Below are 23134 nucleotides of genomic sequence, written 5' to 3' on the forward strand. Positions count from 1 at the left end.
CGCTAAGGACACGCTAAGGACACGCTAAGCACATGCCACGGCCAGGAGGGGACCCTTGGGGGGGGGGGTGTCCCACCGTTGCCATGGCAACCAGGGGTCTCTCTCTCTCTCTCTCTCCCCCCCCCCCCCTTGCGATGATGCTCCCCCCCCGGGCTGCGGATGCCGGTTGCCATGGCAACGGGCCGGTTGCCGCGGTAACACTGCGCGGGAAAGGGAATGGGGGGGTGGGCGGGGCACTGCGGCGGTTGCCACGGCGACACTGCCAAAAAGGGGAGGGGCGGGGAGGGAGGGACACGCCTCCCTCCCCGCGTTGCCGTGGCAACGGCGGCGGGGGGGGGGGGACGGCGCTGAGGGGCGGTCGCTATGGTGACGGTGGGAGGGGCGGCGCTGCGGGGCGGTCGCTATGGTGATGGTGGGAGGGGCGGTGCTGAGGAGCGGTCGCTATGGTGACGGTGGGAGGGGCGGCGCTGCGGCGCGGTCGCTATGGTGACGGTGGGAGGGGCGGTGCTGCGGGGCGGTCGCTATGGTAACGGTGGGAGGGGGCGGAGCTCAGGCAGCCGCTGGCCCCGCCCCCCCCAGGGAGGCGGGAGTCCCGGTTGAGCATTAACTGCGGGGGGGGGGGGGCGGATTTGGGGGGGTCAAAGGTCGAATTGGGCCGGACCGCTGGGACCTGGGGGTAGGTGGGGGCTGGGGGGGGAGTTATAGGCCAGAGGGGGTAATTAGGGGGGTAATTAGGGGGCAGGGGGGGCAGTTGGAGGTCTGGGGGGGGTAGTTATAGGCCAGAGCGGGGCAGTTAGGGGGGTAATTGGGGGGCAGGGGTCAATTAGGGGGGTAATTAGAGGGTAATTATGGGGGTAGTTAGGGGGCGGGGGGGCAGTTGGGGGTCTGGGGGGGTAGTTATAGGCCAGAGGGGGCTATTAGGGGGTAATTAGGGGTCGGGGGGCAATTAGGGGGGTAATTAGGAGGCAGGGGGGGCAGTTGGGGGTCTGGGGGCTTTGTTTTAGGCCAGAGGGGGGCAATTAGGGGGGTAATTGGGGGGCAGGGGTCAATTGGGGGGGAATTAGGGGGCAGGGGTCAATTAGGGGGGGAATTAGGGGGCAATTACGGGGTAGTTAGGGGGCGGGGGGGCAGTTGGGGATCTGGCGGGGTAGTTGGGGGTCTGGGGGGGTAGTTATAGGCCAGAGGGGGGCAATTAGTGAGGTAATTAGCAGGCAGGGGAGCAATTAGTGGGGTAATTAGGGGGCAGGGGGGGCAGTTGGGGGTCTGGGGGGTAGTTATAGGCCAGAGGGGGCAATTGGGGGGGTAATTAGAGAGCAGAGGGGCAATTAGGGGGGGAGTTAGGGGGCAGAGGGGGCAGCTGGGGGTCTGGGGGGCAGTTATAGGCCAGAGGGGAGCAATTAGTGGGGTGATTAGGGGGCAGGGGGGGCAGTTGGGGGTCTGGGGGGTAGTTATAGGCCAGAGGGGGGCAATTGGGGGGTAGTTAGGGGTGAGGGGGGCAATTAGGGGGGTAATTAGTGGGCAGGGGGGCAATTAGGGGGTAGTTAGGGGGCAGGGGAGCAATTAGGGGGGTAATTAGGGGGCGGGGGGGCAGTTGGGGGTCTGGGGGGGTAGTTATAGGCCAGAGGGGGGCAATTAGGGTGGTAATTGGGGGGCAGGGGGGCAATTGGGGGGAATTAGGGGGCAGAGGGGGCAGTTACGGGGCTAAAGGGGGGCAGTTAGGGGTCAGAGTGTGGGGCAGCCCTCAGTGCCCCCCTGACCCCTTTGACCCCTGACCCCTTGACCCCCCCCCAAGCCATGGCGCAGGCGGAAGCCCCCCGGTGTCGCCGTGTGGGGATCCTGGGCTACGGCCAGTTGGGTACTGGGGGGACTGGGAAGGACTGGGAGGGGTAACTGGGAGGGTATTGAGGGGTTGGGGGGGGGGCTTGGGGGCGATTGAGGGGGTAAGTGGGGGGCTGGGGGAGGGCAATGGGGGGCAGGAGGGTAATTAGGGGGCAATTGGGGGGTAACTGGGGGCAATTGGGCGGTAATGGGGTAATTGGGGCAATTGGAAGGGTAATGGGGCAATTAAGGGGCAATTAGGGTAATGGGAGGGGTAAGGGGGGGCTATGCGGGTAATTAGGGTAATTGGTGGGGTAAGTGGGGTAACTGGAGAGGTGTGGGGGGCTATGGGGCAATTGAGGGGTAATTGGGGGGTAATTGGGGGCAATTGGGGGGTAATAGGGTGCAATAGGGCAAATTGGGGGGGCTTGGGGGTAATTGGGGCAATTGGGGAGTAAGTGGGGGCTGGGGGGGCAAGAGGGGGTAATTGGGGGCAATGGGGTAATTAGGGGTTCGTTGGGGGACTAAGGGGGTGAATGGGGCAATTGGGGGGTAATTGGGGAGCTATGGGGGTAATTGGGGCAACTGGGAGGTAATTGAGGGGTAATTGGGAAGCTATGGGGGTAACTGGGGGCAATGGGGAGGGTAATTGGGGAGCTATGGGGGTAATTGGGGCAATTGGGGGGCAACTGGGGGGTAATTGGGGAGCTATGGGGCAACTGGGGGCAATTAGTGGGTAATTGGGGAACTAGGGGGGTAACTGGGGCAATTGGGGGCAACTGGGGGGCAACTGGGAGCTATGGGGGCAACTGGGAGCTATGGGGGTAACTGGGGGCAATTGGGAGGGTAATTGGGGAGCTATGGGGGTAATTGGGAGCTATAGGGGCAACTGGGGGCAATTGGGGGGTAATTGGGGAGCTATGGGGGTAACTGGGGGTAATTGGGGCCAATTGGGAGTAATTGGGGGTAACCGGGGCAACTGGGGGCTATGGGGGCAACTGGGAGGATCCTGGGGGGTAACTGGGGGCAATGGGGGGGGAACTGGGGGTTATGGGGATGGGGTGGGGGTGACACGGCGATGTGTCATTTTGTGTGTCCCCCCCCCCCGGGGCAGTTCCTGGGGATGGGGATGGGGGGGTGACAGGGCAATTTTTGGGGATGGGGGGGGTGACAGCAGTGTCGTCCCCCCCCAGGGCAGTTCCTGGCGGGGCAGTTGCTGGCGCGGGGCCCCCCCCTGGGCCTGGCTCTGGCCTTCGTCTGGGCGCGGGACGGGGGGCGGCTGGAGGGGCTGCCCCCCCCCCTGCGCCTGCCGGACCTGCGCCTGCTCCCCCAGACGTGAGTGACACCCCCCCAGTCCCCAATGTCACCCCCAGGGTCCCCCGGAGCCCTGTGGCGTACCCACCCCCCCACTGTCACTCCAAGACCCCAATGTCCCCCCCAGGATCCCCAGTGTCACCCCCCCATCACCCCAGGACCCCAGTGTCACCCTTGGGACCCCCATGTCACCCTCAGCATCACCCACCACCCCAATGTCACCCCCCAGGACCCCAGTGTCCCCCCCATCACCCCAGGACCCCAGTGTCACCCCCAGGATCCCCAGAACCCCAGTTTCACCCCCCCATCACCCCCAGTATCACCAGTGTCACCCCTCAGGACCCCAGTGTCACCCCCCCCATCACCCCAGGATCCCCAGTGTCACCCTTGGGACCCCCATGTCACCCTCAGCATCACCCACCACCCCAATGTCACCCCCCAGGACCCCAATGTCACCCCCAGGACCCCAGTGTCCCCCCCATCACCCCAGGACCCCAGTGTCACCCTTGGGACCCCCATGTCACCCTCAGCATCACCCACCACCCCAATGTCACCCCCCAGGACCCCAATGTCCCCCCCAGGATCCCCAGTGTCACCCTTGGGACCCCCATGTCACCCTCAGCATCACCCACCACCCCAATGTCACCCCCCAGGACCCCAGTGTCCCCCCCATCACCCCAGGACCCCAGTGTCACCCCCAGGATCCCCAGAACCCCAGTTTCACCCCCCCATCACCCCCAGTATCACCAGTGTCACCCCTCAGGACCCCAGTGTCACCCCCCCCCATCACCCCAGGATCCCCAGTGTCACCCTTGGGACCCCCATGTCACCCTCAGCATCACCCACCACCCCAATGTCACCCCCCAGGACCCCAATGTCACCCCCAGGACCCCAGTGTCCCCCCCATCACCCCAGGACCCCAGTGTCACCCTTGGGACCCCCATGTCACCCTCAGCATCACCCAGGACCCCAGTGTCACCCTTGGGACCCTACTGTCACCCCCCCCATCACCCCAGGACCCCAGTGTCACCCCCAGGATCCCCAGAACCCCAGTTTCACCCCCCCGTCACCCCCAGTATCCCCAGTGTCACCCCTCAGGACCCCAATGTCACCCCCAGGATCCCCAGGACCCCAGTATCACCCCCCCGTCACCCCAGGACCCCAGTGTCACCCTTGGGACCCCCATGTCACCCTCAGCATCACCCACCACCCCAGGGTCCCCCCCCAGGGACCCCAATGTCACCCCCCCAGCACCCCAGTGTCACCCCCCCAGCACCCCAGGACCCCAGTGTCCCCCCCCAGGATCCCCAGTGTCACCCCCCCGTCACCCCAGGACCCCAGTGTCACCCTTGGGACCCCCATGTCACCCTCAGCATCACCCACCACCCCGATGTCACCCCCAGGACCCCAATGTCACCCCCATTCCCCCTCCTCTGTGCCACCCTGCCACCCCCTGTCACCTCCCCAGACCTCCAGTACCCCAGGGTCCCCCACGTCCCAGTGCCACCCAGTACCCCAGTGTCCCTAGTGTCCCCCCACGTCCCACTGCCACCCAGTACCCCAGTGTCCCTAGTGTCCCCCCACGTCCCAGTGCCACCCAGTACCCCAGGGTCCCCAGGGTCCCCCACGTCCCAGTGCCACCCAGTACCCCAGTGTCCCTAGTGTCCCCCCACGTCCCAGTGCCACCCAGTACCCCAGGGTCCCCCACGTCCCAGTGCCACCCAGTACCCCAGTGTCCCCAGGGTCCCCCACGTCCCAGTGCCACCCAGTACCCCAGTGTCCCTAGTGTCCCCCCACGTCCCACTGCCACCCAGTACCCCAGGGTCCCCCACGTCCCAGTGCCACCCAGTACCCCAGTGTCCCCAGGGTCCCCCACGTCCCAGTGCCACCCAGTACCCCAGTGTCCCTAGTGTCCCCCCACGTCCCACTGCCACCCAGTACCCCAGTGTCCCTAGTGTCCCCCCACGTCCCAGTGCCACCCAGTACCCCAGGGTCCCCAGGGTCCCCCACGTCCCAGTGCCACCCAGTACCCCAGTGTCCCTAGTGTCCCCCCACGTCCCAGTGCCACCCAGTACCCCAGGGTCCCCCACGTCCCAGTGCCACCCAGTACCCCAGTGTCCCCAGGGTCCCCCACGTCCCAGTGCCACCCAGTACCCCAGTGTCCCTAGTGTCCCCCCACGTCCCAGTGCCACCCAGTACCCCAGTGTCCCTAGTGTCCCCCCACGTCCCAGTGCCACCCAGTACCCCAGGGTCCCCAGGGTCCCCCACGTCCCAGTGCCACCCAGTACCCCAGTGTCCCTAGTGTCCCCCCACGTCCCAGTGCCACCCAGTACCCCAGTGTCCCCAGGGTCCCCCACGTCCCAGTGCCACCCAGTACCCCAGTGTCCCCAGGGTCCCCCACGTCCCAGTGCCACCCAGTACCCCAGTGTCCCTAGTGTCCCCCCACGTCCCAGTGCCACCCAGTACCCCAGTGTCCCTAGTGTCCCCCCACGTCCCAGTGCCACCCAGTACCCCAGTGTCCCCAGGGTCCCCCACGTCCCAGTGCCACCCAGTACCCCAGGGTCCCCAGGGTCCCCCACGTCCCAGTGCCACCCAGTACCCCAGTGTCCCTAGTGTCCCCCCACGTCCCAGTGCCACCCAGTACCCCAGGGTCCCCCACGTCCCAGTGCCACCCAGTACCCCAGTGTCCCCAGGGTCCCCCATGTCCCAGTGCCACCCAGTACCCCAGTGTCCCTAGTGTCCCCCCACGTCCCAGTGCCACCCAGTACCCCAGTGTCCCTAGTGTCCCCCCACGTCCCACTGCCACCCAGTACCCCAGTGTCCCTAGTGTCCCCCCACGTCCCAGTGCCACCCAGTACCCCAGGGTCCCCCACGTCCCAGTGCCACCCAGTACCCCAGTGTCCCCAGGGTCCCCCACGTCCCAGTGCCACCCAGTACCCCAGTGTCCCTAGTGTCCCCCCACGTCCCAGTGCCACCCAGTACCCCAGGGTCCCCCACGTCCCAGTGCCACCCAGTACCCCAGTGTCCCTAGTGTCCCCCCACGTCCCAGTGCCACCCAGTACCCCAGTGTCCCCAGGGTCCCCCACGTCCCAGTGCCACCCAGTACCCCAGTGTCCCTAGTGTCCCCCCACGTCCCAGTGCCACCCAGTGCCCCAGGGTCCCCCACGTCCCAGTGCCACCCAGTACCCCAGTGTCCCTAGTGTCCCCCCACGTCCCAGTGCCACCCAGTACCCCAGTGTCCCTAGTGTCCCCCCACGTCCCAGTGCCACCCAGTACCCCAGGGTCCCCCACGTCCCAGTGCCACCCAGTACCCCAGTGTCCCCAGGGTCCCCCACATCCCAGTGCCACCCAGTACCCCAGTGTCCCTAGTGTCCCCCCACGTCCCAGTGCCACCCAGTACCCCAGGGTCCCCCACGTCCCAGTGCCACCCAGTACCCCAGTGTCCCCAGGGTCCCCCACGTCCCAGTGCCACCCAGTACCCCAGGGTCCCCCACGTCCCAGTGCCACCCAGTACCCCAGTGTCCCCAGGGTCCCCCACGTCCCAGTGCCACCCAGTACCCCAGTGTCCCTAGTGTCCCCCCACGTCCCAGTGCCACCCAGTGCCCCAGTGTCCCTAGTGTCCCCCCACGTCCCAGTGCCACCCAGTACCCCAGTGTCCCTAGTGTCCCCCCACGTCCCAGTGCCACCCAGTACCCCAGTGTCCCCAGGGTCCCCCCACGTCCCAGTGCCACCCAGTACCCCAGGGTCCCCCACGTCCCAGTGCCACCCAGTACCCCAGTGTCCCCAGGGTCCCCCACGTCCCAGTGCCACCCAGTACCCCAGTGTCCCTAGTGTCCCCCCACGTCCCAGTGCCACCCAGTACCCCAGGGTCCCCCACGTCCCAGTGCCACCCAGTACCCCAGTGTCCCTAGTGTCCCCCCACGTCCCAGTGCCACCCAGTACCCCAGTGTCCCCAGGGTCCCCCACGTCCCAGTGCCACCCAGTACCCCAGTGTCCCTAGTGTCCCCCCACGTCCCAGTGCCACCCAGTGCCCCAGGGTCCCCCACGTCCCAGTGCCACCCAGTACCCCAGTGTCCCTAGTGTCCCCCCACGTCCCAGTGCCACCCAGTACCCCAGTGTCCCTAGTGTCCCCCCACGTCCCAGTGCCACCCAGTACCCCAGGGTCCCCCACGTCCCAGTGCCACCCAGTACCCCAGTGTCCCCAGGGTCCCCCACATCCCAGTGCCACCCAGTACCCCAGTGTCCCTAGTGTCCCCCCACGTCCCAGTGCCACCCAGTACCCCAGGGTCCCCCACGTCCCAGTGCCACCCAGTACCCCAGTGTCCCCAGGGTCCCCCACGTCCCAGTGCCACCCAGTACCCCAGGGTCCCCCACGTCCCAGTGCCACCCAGTACCCCAGGGTCCCCAGGGTCCCCCACGTCCCAGTGCCACCCAGTACCCCAGTGTCCCTAGTGTCCCCCCACGTCCCAGTGCCACCCAGTACCCCAGGGTCCCCAGGGTCCCCCACGTCCCAGTGCCACCCAGTACCCCAGTGTCCCCAGGGTCCCCCCACGTCCCAGTGCCACCCAGTACCCCAGGGTCCCCCACGTCCCAGTGCCACCCAGTACCCCAGGGTCCCCAGGGTCCCCCACGTCCCAGTGCCACCCAGTACCCCAGTGTCCCTAGTGTCCCCCCACGTCCCAGTGCCACCCAGTACCCCAGGGTCCCCAGGGTCCCCCACGTCCCAGTGCCACCCAGTACCCCAGTGTCCCCAGGGTCCCCCCACGTCCCAGTGCCACCCAGTACCCCAGGGTCCCCCACGTCCCAGTGCCACCCAGTACCCCAGTGTCCCCAGGGTCCCCCACGTCCCAGTGCCACCCAGTACCCCAGTGTCCCTAGTGTCCCCCCACGTCCCAGTGCCACCCAGTACACCAGGGTCCCCCCATGTCCCACTGCCACCCAGTACCCCAGGGTCCCCCCATGTCCCAGTGCCACCCAGTACCCCAGGTCCCCCATGTCCCAGTGCCATCCAGTGCCCCAGGGTCCCCCACGTCCTGATGCCACCCCGTGTCCCCAGGGAGGTGGACCTGGTGGTGGAGGTGGCACATCCCTGCGTGGCCCGGGAGCACGGCGAGGACATCCTGGCCCACGCTGACTTCATGGTGGGGACAACGGGCACGGGCTGGGGACAACGGGGACAGGGGGGGACGGGGGGAGGTTGGGGACGTTGACGATGGGGCGGTGGGGACAATGGAGATGGTGGGGACAGCAGGGATGGGGTGGTGGGGACACTGGGGACAGGATGGCGGGGACGTTGGGGACACCGGGGAGGTTGAGGACGATGGGGATGGGGTTTTGGGGACAATAAGGAGGTTGGGGACAGTGATGATGGGACGGTGGGGACATGGGGGTGTTGGGGACATTGGGGATGGTTGGGGACATCGGGGATGACAAGGACAGTGGGGAGGTTGGGGACAGCAGGGGTGGGGTGGTGGGGACGTTGGGGACACTGGGGAGGTTGGGGACAGTGCGATGGTGGCACTGGGGGACATGGGGACATCAGGAGGTTGGGGACTGGGGATATTGGGGACAGTGAGGACGGGGTGTTGGGGACATGGGGAGGTTGGGGACAGGGGGAATGGCATCTTGGGGACACTGGGGACACCAGGGAGGTTGGGGACAGGACGGTGGGGACGGTGGGGACACTGGGGAGGTTGGGGACAGTGCGATGGTGGCACTGGGGGACATGGGGACATCAGGAGGTTGGGGACTGGGGATATTGGAGACAGTGAGGACGGGGTGTTGGGGACATGGGGAGGTTGGGGACAGGGGGAATGGCATCTTGGGGACACTGGGGACACCAGGGAGGTTGGGGACAGGACGGTGGGGACGGTGGGGACACCAGGGAGATTGGGGACATCGGGGCTGTGGGGACACAGGGACATTGGGGGGGACATTGGGATCCATGGAAGCAGTAAGGACGGAGGGCACCGTGGGGGGACGCGGTGGCCTGAGCCGCTGTCCCCAGCTGGGGTCCCCCACGGCGCTGGCCGACCCCGAGACGGAGCGGCGGCTGCGGGGGGCGGCGGAGCGGGGGGGACACACGCTCTACGTCCCCCGGGGTGCCCTGTGGGGCTGCGAGGACATTCGGCGCATGGACGAGGCCGGCACGCTGGCCGTGAGTCACCCGGGGGGGACACCAGGATGGGGATTGGGGACACCGTGGGGCTTGGGGACATCGTGGGGCTTGGGGTACCGTGGGGTTGGGGACACCAGAGGGTTGGGGACACCAACGGGTGGGACAGTGGGGGGGTTGGGGACACCGAGGGGCTTGGGGTGTCATGGGGTTGGGGACATCATGGGGTTGGGGACACTGAGGAGGTGGGACACCAGGGGTTGGGGACACCAGAGGGTTGGGGACACCAGAGGGTTGGGGACACCAAGGGGTGGGACACTGGGGGGTTTGGGGACACCATGGGGCTGGGGGTGTCTTGGGGTTGGGGACATTGTGGGGTTGGGGACACTGAGGAGGTGGGACATGGGGGTGCTGGTGACACCAGAGGGTTGGGGACACTGGGGAGTTGGGGACACCGTGGGGCTTGAGGACATCATGGGTCTTGGGATGCCGTGGGGTTGGGGACACCAGAGGGTTGGGGACATCATGGGGCTTAGGGTGTCATGGGGTTGGGGACATTGTGGGGTGGGGGACACTGAGGAGGTGGAACACCAGGGGTTGGGGACATTGTGGGGTTGGGGACACCGTGGAGCTTGGGGACATCGTGGGGCTTGGGGTACCGTGGGGTTGGGGACACCAGAGGGTTGGGGACACCAACGGGTGGGACAGTGGGGGGGTTGGGGACACCGAGGGGCTTGGGGTGTCATGGGGTTGGGGACATCATGGGGTTGGGGACACTGAGGAGGTGGGACATCAGGGGTTGGGGACACCAGAGGGTTGGGGACACCAAGGGGTGGGACACTGGGGGGTTTGGGGACACCATGGGGCTGGGGGTGTCTTGGGGTTGGTGACATTGTGGGGTTGGGGACACTGAGGAGGTGGGACATGGGGGTTGGGGACACCAGAGGGTTGGGGACACTGGGGAGTTGGGGACACCGTGGGGCTTGGGGACATCATGGGTCTTGGGATGCCATGGGGTTGGGGACATTGAGGAGGGGGGACACCAGGGGTTGGGGACACCATGGGGCTTGGGATGCCGTGGGGTTGGGGACACTGGGGAGTTGGGGACACCGTGGGGCTTGGGGACATCATGGGTCTTGGGGTGCCATGGGGTTGGGGGCACCAGAGGGTTGGGGACACCAAGTGGTGGGACACTGGCGGGGTTGGGGACACCATGGGGCTGGGGGTGTCTTGGGGTTGGGGACATTGTGGGGTTGGGGACACTGAGGAGGTGGGACATGGGGGTTGGGGACACCAGAGGGTTGGGGACACTGGGGAGTTGGGGACACCGTGGGGCTTGGGGACATCATGGGGCTTGGGATGCCATGGGGTTGGGGACATTGAGGAGGGGGGACACCAGGGGTTGGGGACACCATGGGGCTTGGGATGCCGTGGGGTTGGGGACACTGGGGAGTTGGGGACACCGTGGGGCTTGGGGACATCATGGGTCTTGGGGTGCCATGGGGTTGGGGGCACCAGAGGGTTGGGGACACCAAGTGGTGGGACACTGGCGGGGTTGGGGACACCATGGGGCTGGGGGTGTCTTGGGGTTGGGGACATTGTGGGGTTGGGGACACTGAGGAGGTGGGACATGGGGGTTGGGGACACCAGAGGGTTGGGGACACTGGGGAGTTGGGGACACCGTGGGGCTTGGGGACATCATGGGGCTTGGGATGCCATGGGGTTGGGGACATTGAGGAGGGGGGACACCAGGGGTTGGGGACACCATGGGGCTTGGGATGCCGTGGGGTTGGGGACACTGGGGAGTTGGGGACACCGTGGGGCTTGGGGACATCATGGGTCTTGGGGTGCCATGGGGTTGGGGGCACCAGAGGGTTGGGGACACCAAGTGGTGGGACACTGGCGGGGTTGGGGACACCATGGGGCTTGGGGTGTTGTGGGGTTGGGGACATTGTGGGGTTGGGGACACTGGGGAGTTGGGGGCACTGTAGGGCTTGGGATGCCGTGGGGTTGGGGACACCAAGGGGTGGGACACTGGGGAGGCTGGGGACACCGTGGGGTTGGGGACATTGTGGGGTTGGGGACACCAAGGGGTGGGACAGTGTCTGGATTGGGGACCACATCCAGGTTTGGGGGGGGGGAGGGAGCCCACATCTGATTTTGGGGACCGTGTCCGAGTTTGGGGACAGCATCCAAGGTTGGGGACAGTAGCCAGGCTTGGGGACCACATCTGGATTTGGGGACCACATCTGGGTTCGGGGACAAATCTGGGGTTGGGGACCACATCTGGGTTCGGGGACAGCATCTGACGCTGGGAACCACACCGGCATTTTGGGGGACAGCCCCGGGGCGGGGGGTGGCGTTGGCGATGGCGTGTGTGTGTGTGTCCCCAACCCCAGGCACTGAAGGTGACGATGACGAAGGCCCCGCAGAGCTTCCGCCTGGAAGGGTGGCTGCGGGAGCGGCTGGCAGCGGTGGGGGGGACACGCTCGGTCCTTTACGAGGGTCCCCTGCGTCCCCTCTGTCCCCTCGCCCCCAACAACGTCAACACCATGGCGGCCGCCGCCGTGGCCGCCCCCCGACTCGGTTTCGACGGCGTCCGCGCCTGCTTGGTGGCCGACCCCAGGTGGGTGACGAGCCACCGTCAACCCCCCCACCTCGGTGTCGTCACCCCCCCACACCTCGACCCCTTCCCGCGTGTCCCCGCAGCGTTCCCGACTGGCACGTCGTGGAAGTGGAGGTGACGAGCGTGGGGGACGAGGGACGGGCGCTGCGCGTCACCAGCACCCGTCGCAATCCGGCCGCGCCGGGGGCCGTCACCGGCAATGCCACCCGCGACGCTTTCTGGAGCAGCCTGCTGGGTGGGTGCCCGCGGTCACCCTGTGTCCCCCCCCACGGTCACCCCGTCCCACCCCACAGTCACCCCGTCCCCCCCACGGTCACCCCTGTCCCTGGGTGTCCCCCCCCTCCCCGTGTCCCCTCCTGTCCCTCATATCCATGTCTCCCCACACCCCCCGTCTCACGTCCCTCCATGTCCCCTAATGTCCTCTGTGTCCCTCCTGATGTCCCCCCAATGTCCCCATGTCCCCCATACTCACCCCCCCAAGTCCCTGTACCCCCCGTGTCCCTGTCCATGTCTCCCTCGTGTCCTCGTGTCCCTCCATACTCCCAGTGCCCCCCCATGTCCCCAGCGCCATGTCCTGTCCCCTCATGTCTTTGTGTCCCTCCATGTCCCCTGTCACCCGTCCCATGTCCCCCATGTCCCCAGTGCCCCCCAATGTCCCATGTCCCCAGTGCCATGTCCTTTGTCCCCCCATGTCTCCTGTCCCCCCATGACCCCCGTCCTGTGTCCCCTGTCCCCCCATGTCCCCCATCCCATGTCCCCCCATGTCCCAATCCTGCCCCCCCCAAGTCCCCAGTGCCCCCATGTCCCCTGTCCCCCCATATCCCCAGTGCCCCCCATGTACCCTGTCCCCCCATGTCCCCTGTCCTGTGCCCCCCATGTCCCCAGTGCCCCCCATGTCCCCTGTCCCCCCATGTCCCCAGTGCCCCCCATGTCCCCTGTCCTGTGTCCCCCCATGTCCCCTGTCCCCCATGTCCCAATCCTGCCCCCCCATGTCCCCAGTGCCCCCCATGTCCCCAGTCCGCCCATGTCCCAATCCTGTCCCCCCATGTCCCCTGTCCTGTGTCCCACCATGTCCCCTGTCCCCCATGTCCCAATCCTGCCCCCCCATGTCCCCAGTGCCCCCCATGTCCCCAGTCCGCCCATGTCCCAATCCTGTCCCCCCATGTCCCCTGTCCTGTGTCCCCCCATGTCCCCAGTCCCCCCATGTCCCAATCCTGTCCCCCCATGTCCCTGTCCTGTGCCCCCCATGTCCCCAGTGCCCCCCATGTCCCCTGTCCTGTGTCCCCCCATGTCCCCTGTCCCCCATGTCCCAATCCTGCCCCCCCATGTCCCCAGTGCCCCCCATGTCCCCAGTCTGCCCATGTCCCAATCCTGTCCCCCCATGTCCCCTGTCCTGTGTCCCCCCATGTCCCCTGTCCCCCATGTCCCAATCCTGCCCCCCCATGTCCCCAGTGCCCCCCATGTCCCCAGTCCGCCCATGTCCCAATCCTGTCCCCCCATGTCCCCTGTCCTGTGTCCCACCATGTCCCCTGTCCCCCATGTCCCCAGTCCCCCCATGTCCCAATCCTGTCCCCCCATGTCCCCTGTCCTGTGTCCCACCATGTCCCCTGTCCCCCCATGTCCCCAGTGCCCCCCCATGTCCCCAGTCCCCCCATGTCCCAATCCTGTCCCCCCATGTCCCCTGTCCTGTGTCCCCCCATGTCCCCTGTCCCCCATGTCCCAATCCTGCCCCCCCATGTCCCCAGTGCCCCCCATGTCCCCAGTCCCCCCATGTCCCAATCCTGTCCCCCCATGTCCCCTGTCCCCCATGTCCCCAGTCCCCCCATGTCCCAATCCTGTCCCCCCATGTCCCTGTCCTGTGCCCCCCATGTCCCCAGTGCCCCCCATGTCCCCTGTCCTGTGTCCCCCCATGTCCCCTGTCCCCCATGTCCCAATCCTGCCCCCCCATGTCCCCAGTGCCCCCCATGTCCCCAGTCCGCCCATGTCCCAATCCTGTCCCCCCATGTCCCCTGTCCTGTGTCCCCCCATGTCCCCTGTCCCCCATGTCCCAATCCTGCCCCCCCATGTCCCCAGTGCCCCCCATGTCCCCAGTCCGCCCATGTCCCAATCCTGTCCCCCCATGTCCCCTGTCCTGTGTCCCACCATGTCCCCTGTCCCCCCATGTCCCTGTCCTGTGCCCCCCATGTCCCCAGTGCCCCCCATGTCCCCTGTCCTGTGTCCCCCCATGTCCCCTGTCCCCCATGTCCCAATCCTGCCCCCCCATGTCCCCAGTGCCCCCCATGTCCCCAGTCCGCCCATGTCCCAATCCTGTCCCCCCATGTCCCCTGTCCTGTGTCCCCCCATGTCCCCTGTCCCCCATGTCCCAATCCTGCCCCCCCATGTCCCCAGTGCCCCCCATGTCCCCAGTCCGCCCATGTCCCAATCCTGTCCCCCCATGTCCCCTGTCCTGTGTCCCACCATGTCCCCTGTCCCCCATGTCCCCAGTCCCCCCATGTCCCAATCCTGTCCCCCCATGTCCCTGTCCTGTGCCCCCCATGTCCCCAGTGCCCCCCATGTCCCCTGTCCTGTGTCCCCCCATGTCCCCTGTCCCCCATGTCCCAATCCTGCCCCCCCATGTCCCCAGTGCCCCCCATGTCCCCAGTCTGCCCATGTCCCAATCCTGTCCCCCCATGTCCCCTGTCCTGTGTCCCCCCATGTCCCCTGTCCCCCATGTCCCAATCCTGCCCCCCCATGTCCCCAGTGCCCCCCATGTCCCCAGTCCGCCCATGTCCCAATCCTGTCCCCCCATGTCCCCTGTCCTGTGTCCCACCATGTCCCCTGTCCCCCATGTCCCCAGTCCCCCCATGTCCCAATCCTGTCCCCCCATGTCCCCTGTCCTGTGTCCCACCATGTCCCCTGTCCCCCCATGTCCCCAGTGCCCCCCCATGTCCCCAGTCCCCCCATGTCCCAATCCTGTCCCCCCATGTCCCCTGTCCTGTGTCTCACCATGTCCCCTGTCCCCCATGTCCCCAGTCCCCCCATGTCCCAATCCTGTCCCCCCATGTCCCTGTCCTGTGCCCCCCATGTCCCCAGTGCCCCCCATGTCCCCTGTCCTGTGTCCCCCCATGTCCCCTGTCCCCCATGTCCCAATCCTGCCCCCCCATGTCCCCAGTGCCCCCCATGTCCCCAGTCTGCCCATGTCCCAATCCTGTCCCCCCATGTCCCCTGTCCTGTGTCCCCCCATGTCCCCTGTCCCCCATGTCCCAATCCTGCCCCCCCATGTCCCCAGTGCCCCCCATGTCCCCAGTGCCCCCCATGTCCCCAGTCCGCCCATGTCCCAATCCTGTCCCCCCATGTCCCCTGTCCTGTGTCCCACCATGTCCCCTGTCCCCCCATGTCCCTGTCCTGTGCCCCCCATGTCCCCAGTGCCCCCCATGTCCCCTGTCCTGTGTCCCCCCATGTCCCCTGTCCCCCATGTCCCAATCCTGCCCCCCCATGTCCCCAGTGCCCCCCATGTCCCCAGTCCGCCCATGTCCCAATCCTGTCCCCCCATGTCCCCTGTCCTGTGTCCCCCCATGTCCCCTGTCCCCCATGTCCCAATCCTGCCCCCCCATGTCCCCAGTGCCCCCCATGTCCCCAGTCCGCCCATGTCCCAATCCTGTCCCCCCATGTCCCCTGTCCTGTGTCCCCCCATGTCCCCTGTCCCCCATGTCCCCAGTCCCCCCATGTCCCAATCCTGTCCCCCCATGTCCCCTGTCCTGTGTCCCACCATGTCCCCTGTCCCCCCATGTCCCCAGTGCCCCCCATGTCCCCAGTCCGCCCATGTCCCAATCCTGTCCCCCCATGTCCCCTGTCCTGTGTCCCACCATGTCCCCTGTCCCCCCATGTCCCTGTCCTGTGCCCCCCATGTCCCCAGTGCCCCCCATGTCCCCTGTCCTGTGTCCCCCCATGTCCCCTGTCCCCCATGTCCCAATCCTGCCCCCCCATGTCCCCAGTGCCCCCCATGTCCCCAGTCCGCCCATGTCCCAATCCTGTCCCCCCATGTCCCCTGTCCTGTGTCCCCCCATGTCCCCTGTCCCCCATGTCCCAATCCTGCCCCCCCATGTCCCCAGTGCCCCCCATGTCCCCAGTCCGCCCATGTCCCAATCCTGTCCCCCCATGTCCCCTGTCCTGTGTCCCCCCATGTCCCCTGTCCCCCATGTCCCCAGTCCCCCCATGTCCCAATCCTGTCCCCCCATGTCCCCTGTCCTGTGTCCCCCCATGTCCCCTGTCCCCCATGTCCCAATCCTGCCCCCCCATGTCCCCAGTGCCCCCCATGTCCCCAGTCCCCCCATGTCCCAATCCTGTCCCCCCATGTCCCCTGTCCTGTGTCCCACCATGTCCCCTGTCCCCCCATGTCCCCAGTGCCCCCCCATGTCCCCAGTGCCCCCCATGTCCCCAGTGCCCCCCCATGTCCCCAGTCCCCCCATGTCCCAATCCTGTCCCCCCATGTCCCCTGTCCTGTGTCCCCCCATGTCCCCTGTCCCCCCATGTCCCTGTCCTGTGTCCCCCCATGTCCCCTGTCCCCCATGTCCCAATCCTGCCCCCCCATGTCCCCAGTGCCCCCCATGTCCCCAGTGCCCCCCCATGTCCCCAGTCCCCCCATGTCCCAATCCTGTCCCCCCATGTCCCCTGTCCTGTGTCCCACCATGTCCCCTGTCCCCCCATGTCCCTGTCCTGTGTCCCCCCATGTCCCCAGTGCCCCCCCATGTCCCCTGCCCCCCCCCAACGTCCCCTTCGAGCCCCCCACTCACTCCATGTCTCCCCCCCCCAACAAAGCCTGCCACGGACACGGCGGATGCGTCCAGCTCTGCTGAAACCACCGAACCGGGGGACAGACAGACCGAGGGACAGACAGACGGGGGGGGGAAACACACACAGACCGAGGGGGGGACGACAAACCGAGTGACATTAAAAGCGGCGACACCGGCACCGGCTGCGCCTCATCATGGCGGCCTGTGGTGGGGTCGCAAAGCACGCCGGGAGGAAGGTCGGCTAATTCCTCCTAGCGGGATAGGGGGCGGGCGCAAAGCACGCCGGGAAGAAGGTCGGCGCCCGCCGCTTGCCCGGAGGCGCTATTGGAGGGAATGGGTGAGGCGCAAAGCACGCCGGGAAGAAGGTCGGCGGCGGACCACGCACGCCTCCGCCGCGGTGCACGCCGGGAGTTGTAGTTCCGGCCGCGGCGGCTGTTGCCGTTGTGGGGGGGGAATGAGGCCGCCGCCGGCCCCGGAGGAACCTTGGGGTGAGCTGGGCCGGGTCCGGGGGGGGGTATCCCGGTGGGGGGGGGTCCTGGGGGAGCCGGAGGGGAACGGGTAGCGCCGGGGAAGGCCTGGAAGGCCCGCGGGGCCTTGAGGGGTGGCCTGGCTGCACCTAGGAAGCGGTGGAGCGGCCTGGAGGGGGGGCTGGGGGGGGGCCCGAGTGTGTTTGGGGGGGTTCTGCAGGAGCCTGGGGGGTTTTGGGGACCCTGGAGGGTGTTTTTTGGGGGGGGCAGAGGGTCCGAAGGGGGCCTGGGAGTGTCATAGGGGTGCGCGGGGGCGGAGGGTTTGGGGGGGGCCTGAGGGGGGGCTAAGGAGAGAATCCGGGGTGCCTTGGGGTGCTGGGGGGGGGCAGGGGGAGGTGGGGGTTGCAGGGGGGTGTCGGGGGCTGTCTGGAGGGTTTGGGGGGGGGGGGCAGAGGGCTTGGGGGCTCTCTGGGGCTGTTTGCCAGAGCCTGGAGGGTTTTTTTGGGGGGGGGGATTTGGGGGGGGGGGGTCTGGGGGCTGTGGAGGGTTGAGGGGGATATAGGGGGGTCCTGGAGCTGCTGGAGGGGGGGGCAGGGAGTTTGGGTGGTTGTTTGGGGGGGGTTGGGTGTGCCCAGGGGGGATCTGGAGATGTCTTTGGGGGGGTTGAGGGGTAGGGGGAGGGCCTGGGGGGCTCTAGTAGGCTGTTTGGGGGTGTCTGGGGGGGTCCGGGGGGGGGCTGGATGGACGGGGTGGTGCTGGAGGGTATTTCAGGGGTTCCTGCGGGGGGTGTCTGGGGGTCTTGGGGAGCCCGAGGGTTTGGGGAGGGTCTAGGGAGGTGTGGGGGGGTTCTGGAGGGTCTTTTTGGGGGGACTGATGGATGCAGGGGGGGACCTGGGAGGTCTGTGGGTGTGGGGGGTGGTGTGTGTGTCTTTGGGGGGGGTCCAGGAGGTGGCTGGAAGAGCTGGGGGGCACTTGAGGAGATGTGTGGGGAATTTGGGGGGGCCGGGGGGAAGCAGAGGGGTCTCAGGAAGGCATTGGGGGGGCCTGAGGGGTACAGGAGAGTGCCTGAAAGATTTGGGGGTGCCACCGATTGCTCCCCCCCCCTCCCCAAAGTCCCCACAGGGAACTTTGGAGCTTACACCGCCCTCCCCTCCCTTCCAAAATTCCCCCCCCCCAGGCAGCCGGGTCCCCCTCAAACCCGAGGGTCATGTCGGGGTCCCCCCTCCCCTCGTCCTCGTCGTCGTCATCGGCGGGGGGGGCGGCGGGGGGGGGGGCTTTACCACGAGCGGCAGCGCCTGGAGCTCTGCGCCCTCCACGCTCTCAACAACGTCCTGCAGCGACCCTGCTTCACCCAGGAAGCCGCCGACGAGATCTGCAAAAGGTGCGCGACGCCCTGGTTTTTTCCCCCCATTTTCCCTTATTTCGGTTCTTTCGCTTATTTTATTGTTGTTGTTTTTTTGTTGTTTTTTTTTTTTAATTCTGCCCCGTGAAACAGGTTGGCCCCCGACGCCCGCCTCAACCCGCACCGCAGCTTCTTGGGCACCGGTAATTACGACGTCAACGTCATCATGGCAGCGTTGCAAAGCCTGGAGCTGGCGGCCATTTGGTGGGACAAACGCCGGTGCGGCCCCCATCCCGAGCCCACCCCCCCCCGAACCATTTTTCCACCCTCCAGCCCCCTCCTCACCCTTTATTTTTTCTTTATCCCCCCCCTCCTCACCCTTCTCCGGCAGGTCGCTGGAGCGGTTGGCGCTGGGACAGATCCTGGGTTTCATCCTCAACGTCCCCTCTCACGTCTCGCTGGGTTTCGTGGCGTTGCCGTTCCGCCGTAAGCACTGGTTGGCCGTACGGCAGCTCCGCGGCACCTACTACAACCTCGACTCCAAACTCCGGGCGCCCGTCGCCATCGGCGGCGAGGCCGAGCTCAGGTAGGGTGACGCCGGGTGACGTCGTTGGGGGGGAAAACGCGGCCATAGGGACGGTGGGGGGTCACCTCCTCTTCCTCGCCCTCCCACAGGGCTTTCCTGCGGGATTTCCTCTCCCAAGGGCTCTGCGAGGTTTTCCTCGTCGTGCCGCGTGCCGTGGAGGAGGCCGGCGCTTGGCTGAGCCCCGAGTGACTCGTCACGCACGCCGACGGCTGACACCGCCCTCCCTCTGCTTCGGGGTGAAACCGCGACGCTTTGGGTCTTTATCCAGGCACCGCTCATCCGCAGCGGCGGTGGGTTGTTAGAACACGAACACAGTTTCGGGGAGCCGCGGGGACCACGGAGCACACGCCTGCTGTCACCGTGCCGCGGCGGCGCTTCAATTTCCTGATTTTGCCCCGATTTCGCGTGCCGGTTTTGCTTCCCTCCGTCACCGGGTGTGCGACGGGGGTGCGGGTGTTGTAGAGGGGTGACGGTGGTGGTGGTGGGACGGGGGGGGAAGGGGCATGTCGCACGTTGCTTGCGCGTGTCACACGCCGCTTGCGCGCGTCGCACGCTCGGTGAACGCGTGTCACGCTGCTGGTGCCGGTTGTGCGCGTCCCATTCGCCCCCGCTGCTCGCACGTGGCCGGCGTCCCGTGTCACGCGCCGCTCACGCACGTCGCGCACCGGTCGCGCCGCTTGTGCATGCCACCCTCCCACCGTCCCCGTCAACGCGTGTCACGCGCCGTCACGCGTCTCAACACGCCGGTTGTTGCGTGTCACCCGACGCTTGCACGCCCTTCCCGGCTCTTGCGGGGTCGTGTCTCCGGTGCCATGGCCGCATCCGGAGCCGGGTTATTCCCAGCCCTTCCTGGTGCTGGATTTCAGTCTGCGGCGTCGCAGTGTCACGTCCCGCGGCTCGATGGCACTTGGCGTGACCTCAGGGTGGCACCCGAATGGGCTTAATTACCCACAAAAAAGTGATTAAAACTGCCGGTTTACAGCTTTGTATCTCCGCCGCAGTCCTTGGGCTCGTCCCGCTCCTCGGGGTACGCGTCCCTCCCGGGCTCAGCGCGGGAATCTGGGGCTGAACGATCCCCAAAATCCCCAAACCTGACCCCAATTCACCAACCCGGCCCCCGCAGCCCAGCTCGGCCGAGACTCCCCGCCTGCAAGGAGCAATAAAAAGCCTGAAACTTCAATGGAGGAGGAGGGTCTGTCTCCAGTGATGAAATGGGGGGGGATTTATGCGGCTCGAGGGGGTCTGCGCGGTGCTGCGGCCCCGGGAGGACGACGGGGGTGGTCCCGGGAAAGGACGGCGGGGCCTCTCCCGCTTCCCCCGCTCCGCTGGGGCGGCTCCAAAGCGCGCGGGCTGATTGGTTCCCTTCCCCGAACGCGGGCGACCAATGGCTGCGCACCGTTTGGATCCCCTCCTCCTTCCAGCGCCAGCAGCGCGGAGCCCTGACGGCCGGCGGTAGAGGTGCTCTCACCGCTCCCTGGTGGTCTAGTGGTTAGGATTCGGCGCTCTCACCGCCGCGGCCCGGGTTCGATTCCCGGTCAGGGAAAATACCTTTTCTTTTTTTTTTTTCCCCTCCCCCCTATTTTCGCTTTTATATTTTTTTTTTTCCTATCCCTTCCCCGCGAACTCCACCCCGATGCATCCTCCCTTCCTCGGTATGCGCCGGCAAGATTTGGGAGTAGCCTTTTATTTTAAAACAACTACAAAAAAAAAAAAAAAGCGGGGGAGAAATAATGAAAACTACCAGGCTATCGCGATAAAGACGCGACAGAGCGGAGGCACCGCTGGGATTCGAACCCAGGATCTCCTGTTTACTAGACAGGCGCTTTAACCAACTAAGCCACGGCGCCGCGCGTTCTCCTTGGCCGCCCTCCTTCTCCATCACCGGCAGCTGACGCCGCTTCTTCTCCCCCCACAATCCCGTGTCCTTCCCCACGCGTGTCCGCGTCTTCTCCGAGGTTCTCCCACAGAGGGGGGAAGGAACACACCGACCGGAGCCGCTTCCCGGCGCCCGGCGACGGCGGCGGGACGAAATTTAAGTAACCGGCGGCCGAGAACCGCTACCGGCTACATCCTCGTTAGTATAGTGGTGAGTATCCCCGCCTGTCACGCGGGAGACCGGGGTTCGATTCCCCGACGGGGAGGCCTCAATTTCTTTTTTTTAACCTTTTTTTTTTTTCCTCCCTTCAAAACCACATCTGCCTCTCCCCACCCTCCGCGCTTGGGGCGTTTTGCCACGGATTTTTCAACGACCTCCCTCCGCGTTGCGCGGGTTTTGTTCCCCAGAGAGAAGAAATAATTAAAAAAAAGGGGGTTGGGGTGCTTTAATTCCCACCACGGAGGGCGAATTGCGGCGGGCTGAGCCGTGAAGCCTCTACGGGGAGCAGGTGAGTCATTACACGCAACTTTGTATCGCTCCCTGTTACCCCGGGAGGGATGTTAACCGCCCAGAACTGACGAAATTTAACAGGACAGCATTAAAACAGCGATAAATGGACGTTATCACCGCGGCTGGGCCCGGAAAGGGTGTTCGGCTGCGAGCGCCGGCCCAGCCCCGTCCCACACCCCGCCGTAGACCCGCTCCCTACTCACCCCACCGCGGACTGAGCGCAGCCCCCCCTCCGCCGGGGTTTATATAGGCCCGCGAGGGTGCGGACCTGAGGGAGAACTTCAGTCGGCCCTCTGGCGCCCCCGCCTACCTCCACCTCGCCCCCGCCTCCCTTCTCCCACCGACCAATCGAATCGCGCCCCTCCTCTCATCCACCAATCAGACGGCGGCTCTGCAGTTTAAACCGACGGTTTAGGCGCCAAAGCCGGCAGCGCTCGCTCGTTGCTTCCTGGGCTAGAGCGCTCGGATCGGGATTAACGGCGGATCCCGGTGGCTTTTTGGGACTTAAATTTTCCCCTCTGGAGGCCTGATCATCCCGGGTATAGCGTCGCTGTAGAGAGCAGCTTTCTCATTCCAGCGCTGAGCTCCGGTCAAGCACCCACGGAGCAAACGGGAGCACGATCACACATGGGGAAGCACTGTGCAGGGAGGGTTTGGGCTCTCCGCCCTTAGAGATTCCTCCAAAACTGAAGCCATGAGCAATCCTATTTGATTTAACTCTCCCCGCTGCCAGCAGGAGGTTGGGCTGGGTTTCTTTGCGGGTCCCTTCCAACCTGGGACACCTTGTCAAGATGGCAGGGCAGCCACCCGTGCGTCGCGGGAGAGTTGGGTGCTTGTGCGAAATAAATCGTGATATTTAGGAGGGAGAGAAAATCAGTAAATCCAGCGCAGGGGGGGTGTTTATCCTTAGCGGGGGGCGTTGAGGACGTGAGGCAAACGCGGAAGGGGTGAACAAGGGGAGAAATAAGATTGGGGGGAGAAAAAGGTAATTAGCAGAGGATGGTTTCGATCCATCGACCTCTGGGTTATGGGCCCAGCACGCTTCCGCTGCGCCACTCTGCTACTTGTACACACAGACTTTTAACTTATCCTGATAAAAAGTAATTGGAAAAATTCCAGGTGGAGACTGCGTTGGCACATGGGGGAGGGCGGTGAAAGAGTGGAGGTGCCGGGGTTTCCGGGGCGGGAGGTAGAAAATAGGGGTAAGGGGGCTCCCCTTAAGGGCCGAGTCCTTATTCCACCCACCCACCTCCCCTTAAAAAAAAAAATAAAGGCGAAGGAAGGTTCCCCCCACCCCCGCTGGAGATGCCGGGGCTTGAACCCGGGGCCTCATACATGCGAAGCATGCGCTCTACCGCTGAGCTACATCCCCTGCGCGCGCCCCGCGCCCACCACCCCACTTGGCACCGCCTTCCCCGGGGCGAAACCCCGCCCCTCCTCTCTCAGTCCCCGCCCCCTTCCTCCTCCTCCTCACGGCTTAGTGCGCCCCATGGCGGCGCGGCGGCCAGGGCGTTAATCGCGGACGAGGTGGCCGAGTGGTTAAGGCGATGGACTGCTAATCCATTGTGCTCTGCACGCGTGGGTTCGAATCCCATCCTCGTCGGGGAGCTCAAATTTTGTCTTTACCCCCGCCTCTTCCTTCCCTATACGTCTCCTTCCACCCCCATCACCTTTTGCAACTGATGTTTTTTGGGGTGGGGGACTCGCC

The 23134-nt window shown here is 66.0% G+C and overlaps 2 protein-coding genes and 6 non-coding genes across 8 annotated transcripts; 5 read left to right on the top strand and 3 right to left on the bottom strand.

Annotated features, from left to right (window-relative positions):
- The first annotated feature begins 639 nt into the window (after positions 1-639).
- On the top strand, positions 640-16759 carry ASPDH (aspartate dehydrogenase domain containing). Its single transcript, XM_069774741.1, has 8 exons — positions 640-676; positions 1792-1855; positions 3012-3153; positions 8189-8273; positions 9140-9289; positions 11647-11873; positions 11957-12108; positions 16671-16759. Exons 2-8 carry the CDS (start codon positions 1795-1797, stop codon positions 16706-16708), a joined length of 855 nt encoding a protein of 284 aa, XP_069630842.1. The 5' UTR covers positions 640-676; positions 1792-1794; the 3' UTR covers positions 16709-16759.
- Positions 16760-16807: 48 nt separating this feature from the next.
- JOSD2 (Josephin domain containing 2) lies at positions 16808-19527 on the top strand. The gene is made up of 5 exons (XM_069774767.1): positions 16808-17133; positions 18235-18493; positions 18608-18733; positions 18846-19040; positions 19130-19527. The coding sequence occupies exons 1-5, from the start codon at positions 17100-17102 to the stop codon at positions 19227-19229; spliced, it is 714 nt and encodes a 237-aa protein (XP_069630868.1). The 5' UTR covers positions 16808-17099; the 3' UTR covers positions 19230-19527.
- A 984-nt stretch (positions 19528-20511) lies between these two features.
- On the top strand, positions 20512-20583 carry TRNAE-CUC (transfer RNA glutamic acid (anticodon CUC)). Its single transcript has one exon. It is a non-coding gene; the product is annotated as a tRNA-Glu (tRNA).
- A 230-nt stretch (positions 20584-20813) lies between these two features.
- On the bottom strand, positions 20814-20887 carry TRNAT-AGU (transfer RNA threonine (anticodon AGU)). Its single transcript has one exon. It is a non-coding gene; the product is annotated as a tRNA-Thr (tRNA).
- A 222-nt stretch (positions 20888-21109) lies between these two features.
- TRNAD-GUC (transfer RNA aspartic acid (anticodon GUC)) lies at positions 21110-21181 on the top strand. Its single transcript has one exon. It is a non-coding gene; the product is annotated as a tRNA-Asp (tRNA).
- Positions 21182-22416: 1235 nt separating this feature from the next.
- TRNAM-CAU (transfer RNA methionine (anticodon CAU)) lies at positions 22417-22488 on the bottom strand. The gene has a single exon. It is a non-coding gene; the product is annotated as a tRNA-Met (tRNA).
- Positions 22489-22726: 238 nt separating this feature from the next.
- TRNAA-CGC (transfer RNA alanine (anticodon CGC)) lies at positions 22727-22798 on the bottom strand. Its single transcript has one exon. It is a non-coding gene; the product is annotated as a tRNA-Ala (tRNA).
- A 149-nt stretch (positions 22799-22947) lies between these two features.
- Positions 22948-23029, top strand: TRNAS-GCU (transfer RNA serine (anticodon GCU)). Its single transcript has one exon. It is a non-coding gene; the product is annotated as a tRNA-Ser (tRNA).
- The last annotated feature ends 105 nt before the right edge of the window (positions 23030-23134 follow it).

The sequence above is a fragment of the Haliaeetus albicilla genome, chromosome 32, assembly GCF_947461875.1.
Source record: "Haliaeetus albicilla chromosome 32, bHalAlb1.1, whole genome shotgun sequence".
Lineage (NCBI taxonomy): Eukaryota > Metazoa > Chordata > Aves > Accipitriformes > Accipitridae > Haliaeetus > Haliaeetus albicilla.